Here is a 21649-nt window from a genome sequence, read left to right on the forward strand (position 1 = left end):
AAATGGACCAATTCTATTCTAAATAAGCATCCAAAGTAAAATTGTTAAATTGTTCTATAGAAATCGCTTTTTAAATATAAGACAATTTCAACTATCCTATCTTGTTTTCTTATTTCTCTTTCAGGAAAAGGCAGGCATTATTTAACCCATCCCTTCACAACAGCAAAAAGGAACAGAAACTATAGTCTTAGAGTATGGTATTAGAGTGAGAAAAATTGAGCCTCATGAAAAGCCACCAGTATTGTTTTAGTTATTTTTCTGATCCTTAAAAACAGAATCATCAGAAGAAATAGAGAAATGACATAACAGCCTTTAAAATACAAAAGATGTAATGTAACATGTGAAAATTTGTTCTACAAAGTAACTCACCGAAGTTTCCTTCCTTTGCTGGCTTTCCTATCTACTTTCTTGTGGATTTTGCTTCGCAATTTCTGGATCGCAAGCCACTGCCTGGGAAATTCACAAGCAATGTTATGCATCATCACGAACAGAAATAGTTATACCTATTGACAAATTGGAATTTTTCTCACTAACAACCTTGCAGAAAGAAATCATCAACCTACATCAAGTTCCTCAAGATAGTCTGGGGCCAAAGTGACTAATCAATTGAAGAGGATTTGTGCAATGGTAAAAAAACAAATGGCAGCTGGGAAATTCTACAGCGAATTTGGTTAACAATGCTCCTTAGTGTCTAGAGTTGCTGTGACAAGCACTAAATCCAGCAGTCTGCAGGAAAACCCATCAAACTGGGTATAGCTGCTTGGGTTTGCTTTCAGTGTTTTAGCTGTACAGCATGTTCTATTACTATTACTGCAACTGCTATTCAGCCTGAATACACGAATTCTTCAATTTTCCCTTTGTTAATGCCCGTGTGCTTTTTCTTGCACTTTCCAATTTTTGCTAATTTTTTATAATTATCCACTACTGACACTAGTTTTACAACCATTTTGTTTATTTAACTTTAATTTCACCTGTGGTATTTAAGAATGTGCTTCTGAGAGGTAAGGGTTCTTCCCCCCCCCCCCCCATATAATCTCAATATGACTTGTCACACTTACAAAAAAGTGAACAGTAATCCTTTACTATCAAATATGGAGTCAGTCTTCAAATTTCCCAGATCATCTCAATTTTACAGTTAGTCTGTTCAAATCATGGCCCAATATTCACATATTCTATAGTCCTTTTAGATTAAAAGGAATTAATCTTTCAAAAAAAGGATACTGGACTAAGAAAATCTTCATAGATTCCTCACATGAACAAATTCCTCACATGAACAAATGTGAAAAAAAGGAGAAGCAGCAGCAGCTAAGTCATCTTACCTGATTTATACAACGGAAACTCAACATCAGAAAAAAATAATCTAGGGAAATCCAATTACTGTAATCTTAATATAATCTTAATTACCATAATCTATTTTATTGTAAAGTCAGATAAATGTACAATATAATCACCACTTAAATGCAATTTGCTGTATCACATTAAATTTATAGTGAGCAGCTCTCTATAGCCTTCCAGAGATACACAAAATATCAACAATATCCTACCCCTAAAACTCAAAGAATGTTTTACTCAAATAAAATTATTTCATCAACACAAATTTTTCATTGCATTCTCAAAATGCTGCTCTGCCCAGAATCCCATCCTGGCACTTGCAGCTTTTGTTTCCTTTCATGCTTTTGCAAATTATAGCTCATGGCTATTTAAATGTACACTATTCATTAGGTAGCACTCTAAATGCCCTTTTTATTTTCCAACCACAGGATGAAGCATACACACAAGAGCCTTCCTTCACTACTTTACATTCTACCCTGACATCTGGGTAATGCTGCCACGTTCCATTTCTAATTGTGCCGAAGCTTTTACTGAGGGGTGGAGGTCTAAATTAGGGCAGACTCAAACAAAGCAGATTCAACTATGAGCAAGGAACCTGTTGTGCACAGTGTCACGTTCTGACGGCCGAGAGCACACATTTGGGTGGTTGCTTTTTATCCACTGGTCAGAGGTTGATACAGATACAATCACCGCCCAAATCAGAGAGCAAAGGGCATAAGGAGGAATCTGAAAAACACACTCTAAAACAAATGCATATAGGTGTTTTATAATCTCTCATTCAAACTGCACTTAAGGCAGGGTAGGGTAAACAGGATTTCCATCGCTTTGTCTCTCTAGCTCTTATTATCTTGCTTAACTTTTATAGTTACAGGGCCGATCACTGCCTTTGAGGCAGAATTAAGGGGACTGAAAGAGAGAAACTATTATATAGGGCTGCTTGCATGAACAGAAAGCCGTATCTAAATTACCTTCCCATGGCCACTTGATCATTGGGATCCAAGGAGCTGGTCTTTCGTTCTATGAGTTCTCGAAGGAGCTTGTGGAAAAAGGAAAGCAACTGATTTATTCATCATCTCCCAGCACCAACTGACTTTAAAAGGGCATAGTAGGAATTCTGAATGGCATAGTGACAGCTCTAAAACTACAATCAATAAGGGACAACCCAGTGGCAAGAGCATGACTGAATTCCCATTAACCCTTTCATATTTATATATCTTTAAAAAGGTGGCTATAGCAATAGTTGAGAACAGAAGTCCATTTGGAAGACTTATTGTACTGCAGTTCATTTCAAAAGGATCAATGAGTGTGCAACATTCCCTTCATTGTTTTTATGATTAGTTTTGTCCATCTCATCGATACCGATGGAGAATCTTTAAAAGGTCAGGTGGAAAAGGCTGTATGGCAAAAAAGAAAATGCATCAGCTTCTCACCAATAGGATAATGGTACATGGTTAACTTCTGACCTATAACCTCCAGCAGCCAGGAAGGTCATCCTCAGGCAAAAGCCTTTATTACATGTAATTAAAAGCGTGAACTTCATTCTCTTGCTTTCCACGGCTGGTACTCCACCATGCTTACCATGAAGCGATTCAACCACATATGACACTCACGCATTCACGGCCATGACAATTATAAGAGGGAACCTAATGAAACTCATACGTGTGTACTGCAAATATGGGAGAACCAGTCTCTCGTCCCATACAGTGAGCTCCATGAGAACTCTACATTACTCTCCTACTCTCCGCTTAGTCCTGGGCAGTCTACTGCATCTGACCCGAGTGTAAACCTGTAACTTTCACACAGACTTAAGAATCTGCATTGGATCTTAAAGTCCTACTAGGTGAAGAGGAGTAATGTTTAAAAGTTAAACATTAGGGGTGCCCGGCAGGCTCAGTCGCTAGAGCATGTGACTCTTGATCTCAGGGGCATGAGTTCAAGCCCCAGGTTGGGCGTGTAGCCTGCTCAAAAATGAAGAAAGGTTAAACATTAAGGGAGGACAGTTTTAAATTACTATTAAAAAAAACACCTAGATATCATCTCTCCTATACAAGTGCTATGTGCAGGGAAATAGCAACAGAGATTAAAATCCCAAAAGTCTGAGAGAAATCTAAGGGAAGACACTAATATAATCCTGCTAATCATCTGTCAATAATATAGGTTTGACTTTACAATGTGTTTCTTCACCAAAAAAGGTCATTATTTTGTAGGTGAGGCATGGTAGCAATACAGATATTTCACCAAGTTAAACAGCTGAAGTCTGTGGGAGGGTAAAGAAGGAGGAATAAATTCCTATGAAAGTAGTTCACTCTCTAATTTTCATTTGTTTATGTAAGTAGGCACTGGAAGAAGTAAAACAAATTTATAGAAATGTTCATCTCCATATAAGATGAATCTTTATTGCAAAAGGGAAAAGGATATCTCAATCGCAATTAAAAAACCTCCTGTGATGCTTTTTCATTTGCTTATTTTGGACATTATTACTACAGCAATTACGTTTAAAAATGTGGGGACCAGAGGCCACTGGTTTATTATCACTAGAAAACAGCAAGCTATTTCTCTACCCTGTTTATCTGATTGATTCCCAACATCTTTCTGGCAGCCAATCTATCAGTTTATCTCTCCTACTTCATCACAGTCACTTCTGGCAGCTAAATACAAGATCCAAATCCAGTGTTACACAGACATACGACACAGTAAACCTATGTAGCACTGCTACTCTGTAAACGGCTGCCCTGAAGGCTAAGCCAAAATGGGCTTCTGGTTCCTAGTCAATATTCTGTCAGAAGCAAGGTGGTGGGGGTAGAGGGGGAGAGGTTAATAATAAAACCAGAAGAAGGAGAAGAAAAAGAATAGAAAGAAAACACTAAGAAAGGAAGGGAAATAACGGAATGACTGCATCTCATTGCCCTTACCTTGTTCCGGCCACAGAAGAGATTATAACAACTGTTCCTGGTTTTCCTAATCGTCTCTGATCCCTTGAGACTGGGGCTGTCATGGCCACTGGGAGCAAGTGCTCATGGAAGGCTGCCCCAGCACAACAGGGGTGATCCTCTGGAAGAAAGCCCCATATGCCCTTCCCGAAGGCTGGAAATTGAAGCTGCACAACCACAGTGGATCTATTACATTTGCAGTGGTCTCTGCAATTCAAACACCACGTTGGTGCAGCATTTCTTTCAAGCACTCTGTGTACTTTCCATATTCTGGGCTGCATTTTCACTACCCAAGTGCCCTGCACAGCTGTTCTTAGCCATTCATGACAAGGAAGATGATTTTACTGGTCAATCTGGCCAAGTCTAGTTTATTCAGTCTGGTGTTTCAGAAGATCCTGTTGTGTGCAAGGTAGGAATAAGAAAGTAGCAAGAAAATACAAGTGAACAAACCATTCCCATGGTGCTTGCTATTTCCCACAGCTGACGCAATCACTGGGTTTTAATTTAATTAGGAAAACTGCTTTCGAAGAAGTTGCTGAAAAATTAAGCTTTAGGAATATTGCTGAAGAATTTAATTTTGCCTCTCAGTTTAATTTTTGTAGCTTAACTTTATGAATAAACTTCCCCATTAAAATACAGGTTTCTATTACAGTTATTGGAGCTTTTTATTTCAACAATGACACAATATTTGTAATTTTCTTTGTGACGAGGAAAATGGGGACATGTGTGAAATATTTTTGTCCCAGTCTGTTTTAATTCCAGAGTCAGCTCACAAAAGCTTGATTGTTTCTCTAGTTCTAGGGGAAAATCATAGATGTAGTTAGGTTTCCAGGTCAGCCCACAAAAACCTATTTAACCTGTAACAACATACATGAGAAATAGCCCTGATAGTGCTGTTCAGCATCTAATCAGCATTTATAATACTTTGTCTAGAAAAATGCATGCCAGAATCAGTTAAAAATGGCAGACTGAACACATTAGTTTATCTCTTCTCCCTTCTCAACCCCTCTAAAAGACAGGAGAGGAATAAAACAAATGTATTAACCCATGAGAAAGAAGAGGAAGGGAGAGTTAATGAGAGCAGATTTTCATAAATTTTTCAGAGACAGTCAGGAGATGGAAGAGTAGAAGGTAGTTATCACCAAAGTGCCCAGAGGGAATAAGAGGTGAGGGTGGAACTAATTAGGCCCATAGAATCCCCAGGAGGAGGCACAGTGGCAGAAGTGGGAGGGATGGTGCCACTGGGCCCTGACTATCCCACAAGTGACTAACCCCTCTACCAACCCCTCTCACGCGGAGAAAAGTTTTCTTCTCTGGAAAAAATGAGCCCCAGAAGCTCCAGATGTAAGGCTATGAGGTGGCAAAGGCTGGGATGCAGAAGGGAAAGGTGATGCCCATCTTCTGCCTCATTCCCTGACCCTACACACAGAATGCTGGCACCCAGATACAAAACCTCCCAGGCAGGAGAGTGGGGGGAAGGGGCGGGTCCTCTCTGGGAGAAACTCCATCGCTGATCCCTCCTCTCCCCAGAAAATCACATCTCCAAGTTCTGCCATTTGAAGACAATTCCAAACAGGAGGTTTGTTCACAGTATAGCTCAGGTTTCAGAGACACTTGGAATGTCTTACTAAATATGAAGAGAGTTAAGGATCACCGGCATCTGAGGAAAGGCTCAGACAGAGACCAAAATAGGAAGGAAAAAAGGGGACACAACAAAGCAATGCGGAAAACAAAAGAAACCTAAGGAAAGGAAGAAGAATAGACACTGTCGGAGAAGTGAAAGAAGATACACTTCCCTAAGAACAGGAGGCTATGAGAAAAGAGTAAAATAAGAAATTCAACACGAAACAAAAAAAATTTAAATTGCAAAGAACTGGAAGATAAATGTGCAAAAATCTTTCAGATCTGAAACAAAAAGGCAAAAAGATAACATCCTCCTGCTTATTTGTGTTTTTGGCGTGTTTTTTTTTCCCCTTGCTTGTATGTAAGAGAAGAAAAAAATTTAGAGGACAATCCAGAATGTCAAACATCTGACTTTGTTAAGGCTATAGGAGAACATAATTAAAGAAACGGTAATGACAATTTCCCAAATTGAAGGACAGGAATGAGCCTGCAAAAATCTAGTACAATGAAGGAAAAAAGACCTTTCCCAAGACACATCATCATGAAATGTGGAACACTGGAAGTAAAGAGAAGATCCTAAATGCTTACAGAAAAAATAGGTCACATATAAAGAGGGTGACCACATGTCCCAGTTTACCCCAGAGTCCTGGGTTTATGCCTGTTGTCCTAGTATTCTTTCAGGCTGGCACCTCAAATGTCCCAGTTTTGACAATAAATTATACAGTCACCCTACATATTAAGGAATGAAAACTAAATGGGATTAGACATTTCAACAGCAATAGCAGATACGGGAGGATTGCAGAGCAATGCCTTCAAAATTCTGAGGAAAATCACTTTCAACTTCAAAATTCCATCCACAAAGTATTACCAAGTATGAAAAGTTACATGGAGACATTTTCACACATGCAAGAACTCAACAATTTTCTTTCCACACACTCTTTCACAGGAAGATGTGCTTGAGTAAAATGAGCATGTAACAGCAAGAAAGGGAAAGACATGAGACGTCAGAAAATAGGTCTAACTCAGGAAAGCAGCAAAGGCAGGTCCCAAGACTACTGATGGCAGGGGCCCAGAGAGCAACCATTCCAAAAAGAACAGAGTCCAGAGAGCTCTAGAAATAAGGTCTCCAGGGAAAAGGGTGGGTGGGTGGGTGGGGGAATAATAGGTTAGTTTATGTATTCAAGGCATTTATTTGGTGTATGTGGGGTGGAAACAGATATACAGAACACAAAGTCTATTTTTAAAAACAGGCCTTATTATTCTAGGAAAAAACAAGCATGTAAGGAAATATAATCATAGTACATGTGAACATTTATTTAGTCATCATATTGTAAACAATAAATCTTCACAAAACTGTGACAATAAGTACTTTAAGAAAATGGAGGACAGAAGTGTGGAGGTAGAAAGTACAGAAGGGCTAGGACCTCACTACCATAACGGGAAGTCAAGAGATGATTTGATAAATGACTGATGATTTGATAAATGACTGTTGATAAATCAACAATAGTATAAATATACTATTTAAAATATGCAAGTAATAAAAAACCTAAAGCAGTGGAAGTTTTTGCCTTCCAAAACTTCTCAGCACCGTATTTTACCATTTTTTAAACAACAAATGACCCAAGAAGAATTCATCAGTTATTTATTTAGCAATGTCTGGAGGAAAGAGGATACAGTAGTCCCCTGCCTTATCCTTGGTTTTAGTTACCTGCTGCCAACTATGGTCTGGAAGCAGATGAGCCTCCTTCTGACGGATCATCAGATGTAGTCTAACGCTACATCACATGCGTACGTCATTCACCTCACTTCCTCTCATCACATAGGCATCTTATCATTTCACATCATCATAAGAAGGATGAGTACAGTACACTAAGGTGTTTAGAGAGAGACCACATTCACATTATTTTTATTACAGTGTATTGTTATAATTGTTCTATTTTATTATTATTGTTATTCTCTTACTGTGCCTAACTTATAAATTAAACTTTATCACAGGTATGTATGTGCAGAAACAAGCACAGTATATTTAGGGTGCAGTACTATCCACGGTTTCAGGCATCCACTGGGAGTTTTGGATCATATCCCCTGTGGATAAGGGGGGGGACCAGTGTAGGTATTCTGAAAAATCTTGAAAGTTTGCAAATTCACACTGAAAAATTTCATAATTCCTACAGGGGGAAAAAGGACGGGATGATCAAGGATCTACTGATGAAAGCTCTTCTGAATATTTTTCTGCTCCCTAAATTAAAACATGGCAACACACTAGAAATACCAATAACATTTATTTTGACTTGCTGCTGATGCCAAGTAATTGTTAATAATTTTATTGAGATACAATTCACTTACTATACAATTCACCTATGCACAATATATATAATTCAGTGTATTTTAGTAAATTCACAGAGTGGTGCAGTCACCACCATATTTAATCTTAGAACAATTTCATCCCACCTAAAAGAAACCCCAAACCTATTAGCTATCATCCCCAGTATACCTCTCTGTCCCCCCGCCCCCATACTCCCATATCCCTAAGCAATCACTAACCTTTATGTCTTTATGATGTGCCCATTCCAGACATTTCATATAAATGTAATTTAATTTATGTTTTTTTTATGACTAGCTTGTTTCACTTAGCTAACATGTGTTCCAAGGTGTTTTTTTTTTAAAAAAAAATTTTTTTCAACGTTTATTTATTTTTGGGACAGAGAGAGACAGAGCATGAACGGGGGAGGGGCAGAGAGAGAGGGAGACACAGAATCGGAAACAGGCTCCAGGCTCTGAGCCATCAGCCCAGAGCCTGACGTGGGGCTCGAACTCACGGACCGCGAGATCGTGACCTGGCTGAAGTCGGACGCTTAACCGACTGCGCCACCCAGGCGCCCCATATGTGTTCCAAGGTTTATCCACATTGTAATATATGTCAGTACTTCCTTCTTTTTTATGGCTGAATGATATTCCATTATATACCATATTTTATCTATTCATTAGTTGAAGGACATTTGGTTGTTTTCACTTCATGGTTATTGTGAATAATGTTCCTATGGACATTCACTACAAGTTTTTGTGTGGACATTTGCTTTCATTTCTCTTGGGTATATACCTACAAGTGAAACTGCTATGGTTAACATTTTTGAGGAACTGCTAGGCTGTTTTCCAAAGCAGGTGCACCACTTTACATTCTCACCAGCCATGTCTGACAGGTCCAACTTTTTGACATCCTCATCAGCACTTGTTATTACCTGACTTTTTGATTATAGCCATCCTAGTGGGTGTAAAGTATTATTTCATTGTGGTTCTGATTTGCATTTCCCTGATGGCTAGCTAATGAGGTTGGCATCCTCTTGTGATTACTGGTCATTTGTGTATCTTCTTTGGAGAAATGTCTATTCAGATGCTTTTCCCATTCTTTTAGTAGGTTGTCTTTTTATTATTAAGCTGTAAGAGTTCTTTATATATTCTAGACACCAGTCCCTTATCAACTCCCTTTCTTTAGGCTGTCTTTTCACTTTCTTGATGGTATCATTTGCAATAGAAAAGTTTTTAATTTTGATGTAAGTCCAGTTTTTTCTTTTGTCATTTGTACTTTTGGTGTTGTATCTAAGAAATTAATTCATAATCCAAGGTCATGAATATCTATTTCTGTGTTCTCTTCTAAGAGTTTTATAACTTCAGCTCTTGTATTTAGATCTAGATCCATTTTGAGCTAATTTTTGTATATGGTGTGATGTAGGGGTCCAACTTCATTCTTTTGTGTGTGTATATCCAACTGCACCATTTGCCAAGAGATTATTCTTTTCTCCATTGAACTGTTTTGGCGCTCTTGCCAAAAAACAAGTAATTTTTAAATTTTTGTTTTATTTAGTTTTTAAATAGGCTTCATGCCCAGTGCAGAGCTTGAAATCATGGCCCTGAGATTGAGACCTGAGCTGAGATTAGGAGCTGGATGCTTAGCTGACTGAGCCACCCAGGCACCCCAAAACAAGTAATTTGTAACATTTGGTTTTATGGCCATATATTCACTGGCTTTCCAAATTTGTGACCTACAGTTATTGATTCTTATACCGCTCAGGCTTCTATGGTTCAGAGCCAGATTCTTAAGATGGAAAAACCTTGGGACAACTCTCTCCAACTTACTCAGCCTAGCTGAGTCAGGATTTTTCAAACTCTGTCCCCAATACATAGACTGCATAGGAAACAAGTACAGTCAACTTCTCTTACATGTATTTCAGTCCCTCTCTCCCTGAGATACAAAAAGCAGACTCATAATGCTTGGCTTTACTCTTCCTTCCGTTTCCTCTTCAGCTCCACAAGAAATCTTAGTGAAAATGTATGTTTCTGCTCTGCCTCTTGCTTTACCAAATGTTTCTGTTCTGAGCTCTCCAGTCTTTCAAATTAACCCCCCCCTTTCAATTTTTATATGCTATATTTAAAGTATACAAAAAATAAATCCACATACACTAAAATTTCAAATAGCTGGGTAGGAATTACTGTACATGCCTATAGTATAAAACTGCCAGAAGGTGACCCACTCCCCACAGGTAACTATTTTCTCTGTTTTCTTTCCACATTGCCCACTCACTCCTCAACCAACTCCATAACACCTAAATTTCTGTCTCCATTGTTCTAATGAAACAACTCATGCCAAGGTCTCCAGATCTCCATGTCTAATGGACATCTGTCATGACTCATCCTACTAGACTTTTTTTAAATTTATTTATTTATTTTGAGAGGGGGAGAGAGACAGAGAGAGGAGAGAGACAGAATCCCAAGCAGGCTCCACACTACCAGTGCAGAGCCCAAGGTGGGGCTCGAACCCACAAACCATGAGATCACAACCTGAGCCAAAACCAAGAGTCAGATGCTTAACCAACTGAACCACCCAGGCACCCCTACCCCTCCTACTAGATTTCTTGAAGCAGCAAGTGATACTGTACATTTTTACCTTCCTGAAACACTCTTTCTTGCCATCTTTGAGGCACCTCCCTGTTTTTACTCCATATTCAGCCATCTCCTCTGCCCAAACATTGCATGCTAGCATTCTTTAAGACTCAGTTCCAAGCTGCCTTTTCCTCTCACTCTATACACTTTCCCCAAGAGTTTCATTCTATTCTCAAGATTTCAATGATACAAGAGCTACCCCTGGAATTCCTTTTCCTTTACATTCAATATCTAATCTGTCTCCAAGTCCTTTGTATGTGATCCACTCATTCATGAATCTGTCCATTTTTTTTTTTAATTTTTTTTTTCAACGTTTTATTTATTTTTGGGACAGAGAGAGACAGAGCATGAACGGGGGAGGGGCAGAGAGAGAGGGAGACACAGAATCAGAAACAGGCTCCAGGCTCTGAGCCATCAGCCCAGAGCCCGACGCGGGGCTCGAACTCCCGGACCGCGAGATCGTGACCTGGCTGAAGTCGGACGCTTAACCGACTGCGCCACCCAGGCGCCCCAGTCTGTCCATTTTTATCTATCTCCACTGTCTATATCCTACTATAGGCTATCATCGTCTTCATACATTCCATAAATATGTATTGAGTACCCTGGGAAGACAATGTAAAATAAAACACACATGGACTCACCTGAGTTAGTATATGATTTCCGCACATTTACTCTTGCCCCTCCTCCATTCTGGTCTCCTAATTAGAGCCAGAGTAATATTTTTTAAATGCAAATATGCCAGAGGATAAAATTCTTATTGCAGCCTAAAGGCCCAATATGGTCTGGTCCCTTATCTACCTCTCCAGCCTAACCTTCCACCTCCGTGCTCCTGTCCCACCAGTCTTCTTTCCGTACCTGAAATGCTCCCAGGTGCACTCCCGCCACAGAGCCCTTTATGCAGGAGCCCTGCCACAGGTGTGCTTCCCTAACCATTTACCTGCTTACACCCCACCTCCTTCTCCATTCATTAATGTCAGTTTAATCATCTCTTCCTTAAGGGAACCTTTCTTTTTTTAATGTTTATTTTTTTATGGGGGTGAAGAAAAAGAGGGAAGCAGAGAATCTGAAGCAGGTTCTGTGCTGCAGAGCTCAATTCATGAACGTCGAGATCATGACCGGAGCGGAAGTCGGATGCTTAACTGACTGAGCCACCCAGGCACTCTCTTAGGGAAGTCTTTCTTAACCCCACCCTCCACACACATACACACTACTCTCGTACTTAATCTGCACTTGTTAGTGGATTACTTGATTAATGCCTATCTCCTCCTCTTATCGAGAGTACCACTATCTACCTAAGCAACTGTTTTGTTTTTGTCATTACCATTATCAGCAAATCCTCCTCCCCGAACAATATTTTTCTCACATGTCTTACAGAGGGCCCAGAGAAGTGGGTGGTTTGTTTTAAGTGGGTGTTTTTTCCCCTTCATTTAATATACTGTTCTTGACCTATTCATTGATTCATTAATAATATAGTCAATGTGCATGAATTAGGAAAATAAAACCAAGATCCTTGAAGATTTGAATATGTCCATGAAAATTTACTTTGTACAAGCTACAGAACTTTGCACCCCCAGCACTGCAAATATAAATTAATCCATTTCCTTGCATCATCTCAAGAATCACCTTTTTAAAACATTTTTTTAACATTTTTATTCATTTTTGAGAGACAGAGGGAGACAGAGCATGAGGGGGAAGGGCAGATAGAGAGGCAAACACAGAATCGGAAGCAGGCTCCAGGCTCTGAGCTGTCAGCACAGAGCCTGACACGGGGCTCGAACTCATAAACCAAAGGATCATGACCTGAGACAAGTCGGATGTTTAACCAACTGAGCCACTCAGGTACCCCAAGAATCACCCTTTTTTTAAACCATCCTAAGAGTACTTGAATTAAAAGTACAAAAACAAAAAATTAATCCAAATGAATTAAAAGATTTTAAATCACTTCTCATTCTATTCATGTTAAAATCATGTAGACCTATCCTCCCTCTTGGATCTCATTTCCTAAAGGAAGTGTTGGTTCTTCTCTGGAAAAGAGAAGGAACAGACCTTTTGTGCTTCCTCTAAACCATCCAGACCCTCTTTCTGCAATCTCTTTGAGTTGGTCCTTTTATTATAAGAAAGGTGTCTTGACATCTTCATAATAAAAACTTGAATTAATTTCAATATAGTGTGTTTTTAAATGTTTATTTATTTTTGAGAGAGAAATAGAGAGTGAGCGGGGGAGAGGCAGAGAGAGAGGGAGACAGAATGCCACCCTGACAGTGCAGAGCCTGATGCAGGACTTGAACTCATGAACTGTGAGATCATGACCTGAGCCAAAACCAAGAGTTGGACGCTTAATCACCTGAGCCACCCACGCACCCCTCAATGTTTATTCATTTTTGAGAGACAGAGAAAGACAGAGCATGAGCAGGGAAGGGGCAGAGAGAGGGAGACACAGATTCTGAAACAGGCTCCAGGCTCTGAGCTGTCAGCACAGAGCCTGACGCGGGGATTGAACTCACGAACTGCGAGATCCTGACCTGAACCGAAGTCAGACGCTCAACTGACTGAACCACCCAGGCGCCACCCCAGGCACCCCTCAAGATAGTGTTTTTTATTTAAACATTTTTTTATTAAAAAATAAATAAACTTTTTTATTTACAAAATACGTTTTTCAAATTCCAAATTTCAGGTTCCCATCTCCCATTTTCTAAGATCTAATGATTCTAGATAGTGTGCTGCATGGTTCAGTGTAACTGTAAATATCTGCCCACGAGTCAGTATAATACCATGGCTTTGGTGTCTGACAGATCTGGGTTCCGAATCCAAACTATGCCCCTTACTAGCTGTTTAATCTGGGACAAGTTATCTGACCTCTCCAGAGACTCAGTTTCCTTTCATAAAATAGTAATAATTTTATCTCATAAATTTCATTTGGTATTTTAGAAGATGATGAAAGTAATACACTTAAGCAAAATATAAGTATTCAATAAACAGAAATACTGGGGTGCCTGGGTGGCACAACTGATTAAGTGCCCAACTCTTGATTTCAGCTCAGGTCATGATCTCATGGCTTGTGAGTTCGAGCCCTGTGCTGACAGTGCGGGGCCTGCTTGGGATCCCGTCTCCCCCCACTCTCTGTCCCTCCTCCATTCATGCTCTCTCTCTCAAAAAATAAACTATAGGGGCGCCTGGGTGGCTCAGTCGGTTAAGCGTCCAACTTCAGCTCAGGTTGTGATCTCGTGGTCCATGAGTTTGAGCCCCGCATCGGGCTCTGTGCTGACAGCTCAGAGCCTGGAGCCTGTTTCAGATTCTGTGTCTCTCTCTCTCTGACCCTCCCCCGTTCATGCTCTCTGTCTCAAAAATAAATAAAGGTTAAAAAATAAATAAATAAACTATAAACAAATAAATAATAATATTGTCAGCATCAGATAACAATACTCACCGATAATCCACCAAATCTCACTTGGGACAAAAAACTCAACCCCCCACCCCCTAGCTAAATCACCACCACCATAGATGCTAATAACGAACAAGTACAATAATTCCGTTTTCATTTCTACTGATTAGATATGAAATGAAGAAAAAGCAGAATGAAGAAAATGTAAAACGCACTGAAAATTCACAAAAATGGTAAGTCACTATTTGAAAAGTATGCTACTGGTGGTAGAACTTTTCCAAACCGGACCATGATAAATTGGAGCAAAAGTGATCCTCTCCTTCATCATTTGTTCCATTTTAACAACTAACTGCTATTCCCTGTGACCTGCAATTCTGGCCACATGATCCCCTACACTTAGCACTTCCCCCAGCCATTAAAGTTCCGTCTCTGAAGACCTGGATCATATGCCATCTCCTCCTCCCTGCAGCCTTCTTCAACTCCCTCAAACCATTTTTAATTTCTCCCTCTTCTAAATTCTTTCAGACCCCCTCACCAAGCATGCTGGTTGGTTATGTTTTCGTCATTTCCTTTGCCTGGCTGTAAGCATCCTGAAGGCAGGTTATAGTCGGACTCAAATTCTCACCTCCCACAGAACTCTGCGCACTGCCTTGCACACAGCAATTATTCAATAACATTTCTAAAATGACAAAGTTAAGTAGCAAGCATTCTTGTCGATCCTGTAATCAAGGATGAACAGTATCCAGCTTCTGTAATGACAAGTACAATATTTACAGGAAGAGTGGTACAGAGAAGAATGGAGAGAAATCATGATGTGTGAATAGAATTCAAGAAGCATCTTAATACTGACGTTACAAATAGCCTGCCTTTGGTTACTAAAATAAGAAAATGTATAGCTACAGGCTACCACTGAAAAAGTCAGCCTGACTCTGCCTCGCTGCCCTTGGTCTTTAAAGATTTGATTAGTTTTTCCACTTTCTGATTCAGTGCTGCATCATGCCTCCACTCCAGAGCTAGAGCTAAGTAAGGCCTGTGATTTGGAAGGGATGATAAATTCATCGACTAAATAAAGTAACACTGTTTTCTCAGCACAAGTTCTAAAATATTTCAAAGGCTGTGGTATTTCACTAGCCTTGGCCATTGGGGTTAAAATTTATTAGTCAAAACAGAAAACTTTCTCATCAGATCCCATGTATTCCATTAGGCATGATATATAATGTCTCCCAATGTCTAATTATTAACGAGGACTATAAGTAAATCACAATCAGTATTAGGTCCTGATGTGTGCAGACAGGGTAAGAATTAAGCAATTCGGATGCTAAAGAATTTCTTTTTTGCCAATTTGCTTTTCCTTTCTTTTTCTTAAAAATAAAAAGAATTTTACAAGCATCAAGCCACTCTTCCTAATCCATAACAAAAGTAACAATGTACAGAAAGTTCTACTGTTTGAAATTTCCAACAGTTCCCATTTCCAGTATTCTGTCCCTTGGTCAGAACATCCTTCTGGTGTGTATCTTTTTTTCCCTTCCATATTTAATAAAGGTGAACAGAAGAGTTAAATATCCTTTGGGAGCTCAGTTCAGTCACTGACTATTCTGGAGCACTCTCGGGCAAGTTTCTTTTAATGGCACCAAACAATATATCATTTGTCTTGGAAGAATAAAGAGGAAGTCATTCAGAACTAGAGAAGATTTTACTACAGGGATTCACAAGTAAGAAACCGGAAGGGTAGTACTAACTTGTGTTCTGTAATGATGTCCTTTAGGATGTGAAGCCCAGCTGAAACAAAGCTTTCCCTGTCTTTCCGGCATTCTGCCTCTAGCATTCATACTCCAATAATTCTTCAGCCCCACCAGGATCAATAACCCATTGATTCTGCCACCTTTTCAGCAGCCTGCCTCTTCTCACATGCTCACTTCCCTCCTTCCTCAGGTGGAAGTGATTCCACAGGCCATCAGGAAAATCACTCCTGGTATACATTCTCAACTCCCTTGCATGCTGTCCCTTTGTCAAACAGATTCACGATCCCTTGGGAACCGATGGGTCTTGGAATTCAGAACTTTTAGGATATGAGGAAGATAATACAGTGTTAAATAAAATACAAATGCCCCAGCAGAGTCTGGGATAGCACCCTAAAATCAAGCACATGAATATTTCTGCAGCAAAATACAGGAATCATCCCCACTAAGCGGGATAAATGAAAGCCTAACAAGTTTATAATAGCTTCAGGTCAGATGTTGCCACCACAAAAGTTTGCCAAACTTACTAAAAACAAACAAACCAAACAAACCAACAAACAAACAAAAACAACAAACTGAGTTTTCAGAACTTTTTACATTTCAGAATTGCAGGTAAAGGATTAAGTACCTGTACTCCCTTGGCACCCCCCCCCCCCCGACCGCCCCGCCCCAACCATGTTAAACGTGCATCCATGCAGCTGAACTGCCTGGAGAAAAAGACAAGACCATGTGAATGGGGGTCCCCCATTTGAAAGTCATTAACCCTGACCTCATGTGGATCTTCTGTGCTACCTGACAACTCCCCTGTGGGTTTCCCTTCTACTCACTCTCCCACTCTGTTGGGAGACTCTGCCATGCCTCCTCTTTTCTCAAACCTCCAGCCTCTGCCACATCTTCTCTCAGCTTCTTGACTCATAAAGTAAGACAAAAGGAGACAAAAGCACCCTGATGAGCATTTCCACATGCTTCCACAGTATCTCCTTGCAAGTGTACCCGTATACTCTGCCTTCCCTCCTCTATGTATGGATGAAATGTTTGTCAGAACAACTTCTCTGGACTTGAATACTCACCAATTCTCACCTCCATTGAATCATTTCCACCAGCAAAGTACATTTCCTCTCTTAAAACAAAACAAGACAAAACAAAACACTCTCCCAAACTTTCCCTTTCAGCTGCTCCATTTCTCTATTCTCTTAACAGCAAGCCTACTCAAGAGCTGCCTAGACTCAGCATCTCCAATTTTTCTCCTACCATTCCTTTTTGAACCCACTTTGTCATTCTACCAAAACAGTTCTTGTCAAGGTCACCATGATTTCCACCTTGCTGACACCAATGGTCAATTTTTCAGTCCTTATGTCACTTGTGCACACTTGACATAGGTCATTCTCTTCTTAAAAAAAAAAAAAAAGGTTTATTCAGATATAATTCACAGACCATACAATTCACCAATTTAAACTGTATGATTCAATGGTTTTGTATAGTCACAGACTTGTGCAACCATCACCACAATCAATTTCAGAATATTTTCATCACTTTCAAAAGAAACCCATTACCCATTACTTTTCACTTACATTTTCTTCCTATGACCCCCAACCCTAGGCAACCATTAATCCACTTTCTCTCAATGCAGATGTGCCTACTCTGGGTATCTCATATATACAGATCATACAATAGTAGTCTTTTGTCACTGACTTCTTTCACTTGGCATACTGTTTCCAAGGCTTATCCATGTTGCAGCAAGTCATCGGCACTGCGTGCCTTTTTATAGCTGAATACCACTCTACTGCATGGGTATACACTTTGTCCAACCATTTATCAGTTGAGGGACATTTGGGCTGCTTCCTTTGTGGCTATTATGAATAATGCTGTGAATATTCATGTACAAGTCTTAGTGTGGGCAAATGCTTTCATTTCTCTTGAGTATACACTTAACAGTGAAACTGCCACGTCATAGGGTAACTCTAAGCTTAATGTTTTGAGGAACAGCCAAACTTTTCCAGAGGCTGCACCAATTTATATGCCCACCAGCAATGTGTGAAGGTTCCAAATTTTCCATATCTTTGCCAACACTTGCTATCATCTTTTTGATTATAGCCATCTTAGTAGTGTAAGGTGGCATGTAGTCTGCTTTTGATTTGTATTTCCCTCAAGACTAATGATGTTGAGCACCTTTTCCTGTGGTTACTGGTCATTTAAGTATCTTCTTTGGAGAAATGTTTACTCATATCCTTTGCCATTTTTTATTGAGTTATTTATCTTTAATTATTATGTTGTAAGAGTTCTTTATAAATTCTAAACAGTCTTTTATCAGATATATGATTTATAAATATTTTCTCCCACAAACGTTTTTGTGGGTCTTTTCACTTGCCAGAGGGTACGTTTTGTAGGACCAAAGTTTTTTATTTCAATCAAGTCCAATTTATCTATTTTCTTTTGTCACTTGCACTTTTGAAGTCATATCTAAGAAACCATTTCCTAACTAAAGCTCATGAAGATTTACTCCTATGTGTTCTTCTACAAGTTTTATACTAAGTTTTATACTTTTACATTTAGGTACGTGATCCATTTTAAATTTTTTGTGTAGGTGTGAGGGAAGGCACCAACACCATTCTTTTGCATGTGGATATCCATTTGTCCCAGTCTTATTTGTTGAAAAGACAGTTCACTTCCCATTGCACTGCCTTGGCACCCTTGTTGGATGACCATAAATGTAAGGGTTTATTTCTGGATTCTCAATTTATTCCACTGACCTATATACCTTTTTTTTCTTTTCTTTTTTTTTTTTTTAATGTTTATTTATTTTTGAGAGAGCACGCATGCACAGGGCAGGGGCAGAGAGAGGGAGACAGAGGATCTGAAGCAGGCTCCACTCTGACAGCAGAGAGCCCGACGTGGGGCTTGAGCCCACGAACTGGGAGATCATGACCTGAGCCAAAGTTGGATGCTTAACTGACTGAGCCACTCAGGTGTCTCTCTATATACCTAACTTTGTGTCAGTACTACAACATCTTGATTATTGTAGCTTGGTAGTAAGTTTTGAAATTACGAAGTAGGAGTCTTCCAGTTCTGTTCTTTTTCAAGATGGTTTTGGCTATTCTGGGTCCTTTGCATTTCCATGTGAATTTTAGGATCAGCTTATCAATTTCTACAGAGGCAGTTGTAATTCTGATAGGGACTGTGTTGAGTCTGAAGATCAGTTTGGGGAGTACCACCATCTCAACAATATTAACTCCTCTAGTCCATGAACATGAGATGACTTTGTACTCAGTGTATTCAGGTCTTTTCAAATTTCTCTCAGCAATGTTTATAGTTTTCAGCGTACAAATCTTTCACCTCCTTGGTTAAGTTTATCCCCAGGTAATTTATTCTTTTGGATACTATTGTAAATGTAACAGTTTCCCTTTTCAGATTGCTCACAGCTGGTGTACAGAAACACAATGGAGTTTTGCATGCTCATCTTGGGTCCAATTTTGCTAAATTCATTTATTAGCTCTGGTAGTTTTTTGGTGGCTTCTCTGGGATTCTCTATATATAGGATCATGCCACCTGCAAATAAGAGACAGTTTTACTTCATCCTTTCCTTAAAGTCGATGACTTTATTTCTTTTTCTTGTCTAACTGCCCTGTCTAGAGCCTCCGGTACAATGTTGAATGCTAGTGGCAAGAGAAGACATCCTTGTCACATTCCTAATCCTAGAGAAAAAGCATTCCTTCTTTCACCAATGAGTAGGTGAAAGTGGGTTTTCACAGATGTTCTTTATCAAGTAAAAAGTTCCCTTCTCTCCCTGGTTTGCATGTGTTTTTATCATAAAAGGGCCAAATGTTTTTTCTTCATCTATTGAGGTGACCACATGGTTTTGTCCTTTTTCTATAGATATGGTGTATTACATTGATTGATTTTTGATGTTAAACCAACCTTGTATTCGTGGACTAAATTCCATTTGGTTATGGTACATAATCTTTTTTATGTGCTGCTGGATTGAGTCTGCTAGTACTTACTTTATGGACCTTTGCATTTATATTCATAAGAGATACTGGTCTGGAATTTTCTTGTGCTGCTTTTGTCTGGTTTTGGTTTCAAGATGATACCACATTTCCTCCTTCTTGAAACACTTTTACATGGAACCTGGGAAATCACTCTTCCTTCACTCTCTTACTGGTTGCTCTTTCTCAATCACCTTTGCTGGCTGCCCTGTATCTCCCCAACCTCTAAATGTTTGAATGTCCCAGGATCAAAGTTTGAATCAATTCTTTTTTTCTCTCTCGCTTCATTTTCTAGGTGATCTTGTTCAGTCTCATTGCATTAAATACAATCTATATGCTGATGGCTCTCAAATTTATACCTTCAAGCCCAGATCTTCCTACGGACTCCAAAATTATACATATAACTACCTCTTCAACAACTCCACATGAATGTTTCCGAAGTAATCTAAACTTAATATAATTGATAATCAAAATAATTAAAGCCAAAACAAGTCTATGGGGGGGGGGGAGAGCTTAATAAAACCAAAACTGAGTTCCAGCTTTCTCCTCCAGATTAGCTTCTCTCATTGTTTTCCCCATCGCAGTAAATAGCAATTTCATCCTTCCCACTGCTCAGCCCAAAAACCTTAAAGTCATTTGGACTCCTTGCTTTCCACACCCCATATGAAATTCAATGGCAAATTCTGTCAGTTCAACTTTAACATAAGTTCAGAATCCAACTACTTTGCACTCCTTCCAAAACCACCCTAGTCCCAACTACCACCATCTCTTGCCTGGATTATCACTAGAGTCTCTTAACTGGCTTCTTGTTTACCACCTTATGCCCCTACAGTTTATTCTCAACACAGACAGCAGAGTGATTCTTTTAAAATATTAGTCCAATCATGTGACTCCTCTGTTCAAAACCCTTTAGTGATTTCCCATCTTAGTTGCAATAAAAGCCAAAATGTTACAGTGGCTTACAGGTCCTATATAGTACCTGGCCCTCCATTACCTCTCTTTCCTCCTCTATCACTCTTTCTTGCCTAGTCTACCCCAACGACACTGGCCTCCATGAATTTCCTAGAACATGCTAGCCTCCACCGTGCCTCAGAGCCTTTGTACTTGCCATTCCCTTTGTTCCCAACACTCTTCCTCCAGATACTTGCATGACTGTTATTTGTTTCCTTCAAGTCTCTGCACAAACACAACCTTATCCCCTGAACATCCTACAAAAAAACAGTGACTGTCCTATCTCTACCCTGGTATTCCTTTCACCCATGCCAGGTTTTAGAATCTTCTACTGTACAGTCACAATATATTTCCCCTTTCATCCTATCTCTGAGCTAGAATGGATGCTCACATGGACAGAACTTTGCTTTGTTGTAGCCTCTAACAGAGCTCCAAGAGAACTTTCTATGATGAGGAAATATTCTGTATTTGCATTGTCCAATACCATAGCCACTAGCACATGTGGCCACTTGAAATGTGGCCAGTATGAATGAGGAACTGAATTTTTAGCTTTATTCTATTTTAATTAATTTAAATTTAAATACTACATGTGGCTAGTAGCTACCGCATTGGCTAGCACAGCACAGCCTAAAATAGCAGTTAGTCAAAAATACATAGTAGGTATGCAAATATTTATTGAATGAATGATGGAAGGAAGAAACAAATCTGAAGGTTTTTTTTCTCCTTAGCTTTTTATTATAGAAAACTGCAGAAATACACAAAAGTAGGACA

At 39.5% G+C, this 21649-nt stretch overlaps 1 protein-coding gene across 1 annotated transcript in view; it reads right to left on the minus strand.

The window, feature by feature from the left end:
- AATF (apoptosis antagonizing transcription factor) overlaps positions 1 to 21649 on the minus strand; it is a 104736-nt gene that overhangs the window by 33283 nt on the left and 49804 nt on the right. The window contains 2 exon segments of the mRNA XM_030295369.1: positions 370 to 450; positions 2301 to 2368. Coding sequence (XP_030151229.1) covers positions 370 to 450; positions 2301 to 2368 — 149 coding nt within the window.

Source organism: Lynx canadensis, chromosome E1, assembly GCF_007474595.2.
Source record: "Lynx canadensis isolate LIC74 chromosome E1, mLynCan4.pri.v2, whole genome shotgun sequence".
Taxonomy (NCBI): Eukaryota; Metazoa; Chordata; class Mammalia; order Carnivora; family Felidae; genus Lynx; species Lynx canadensis.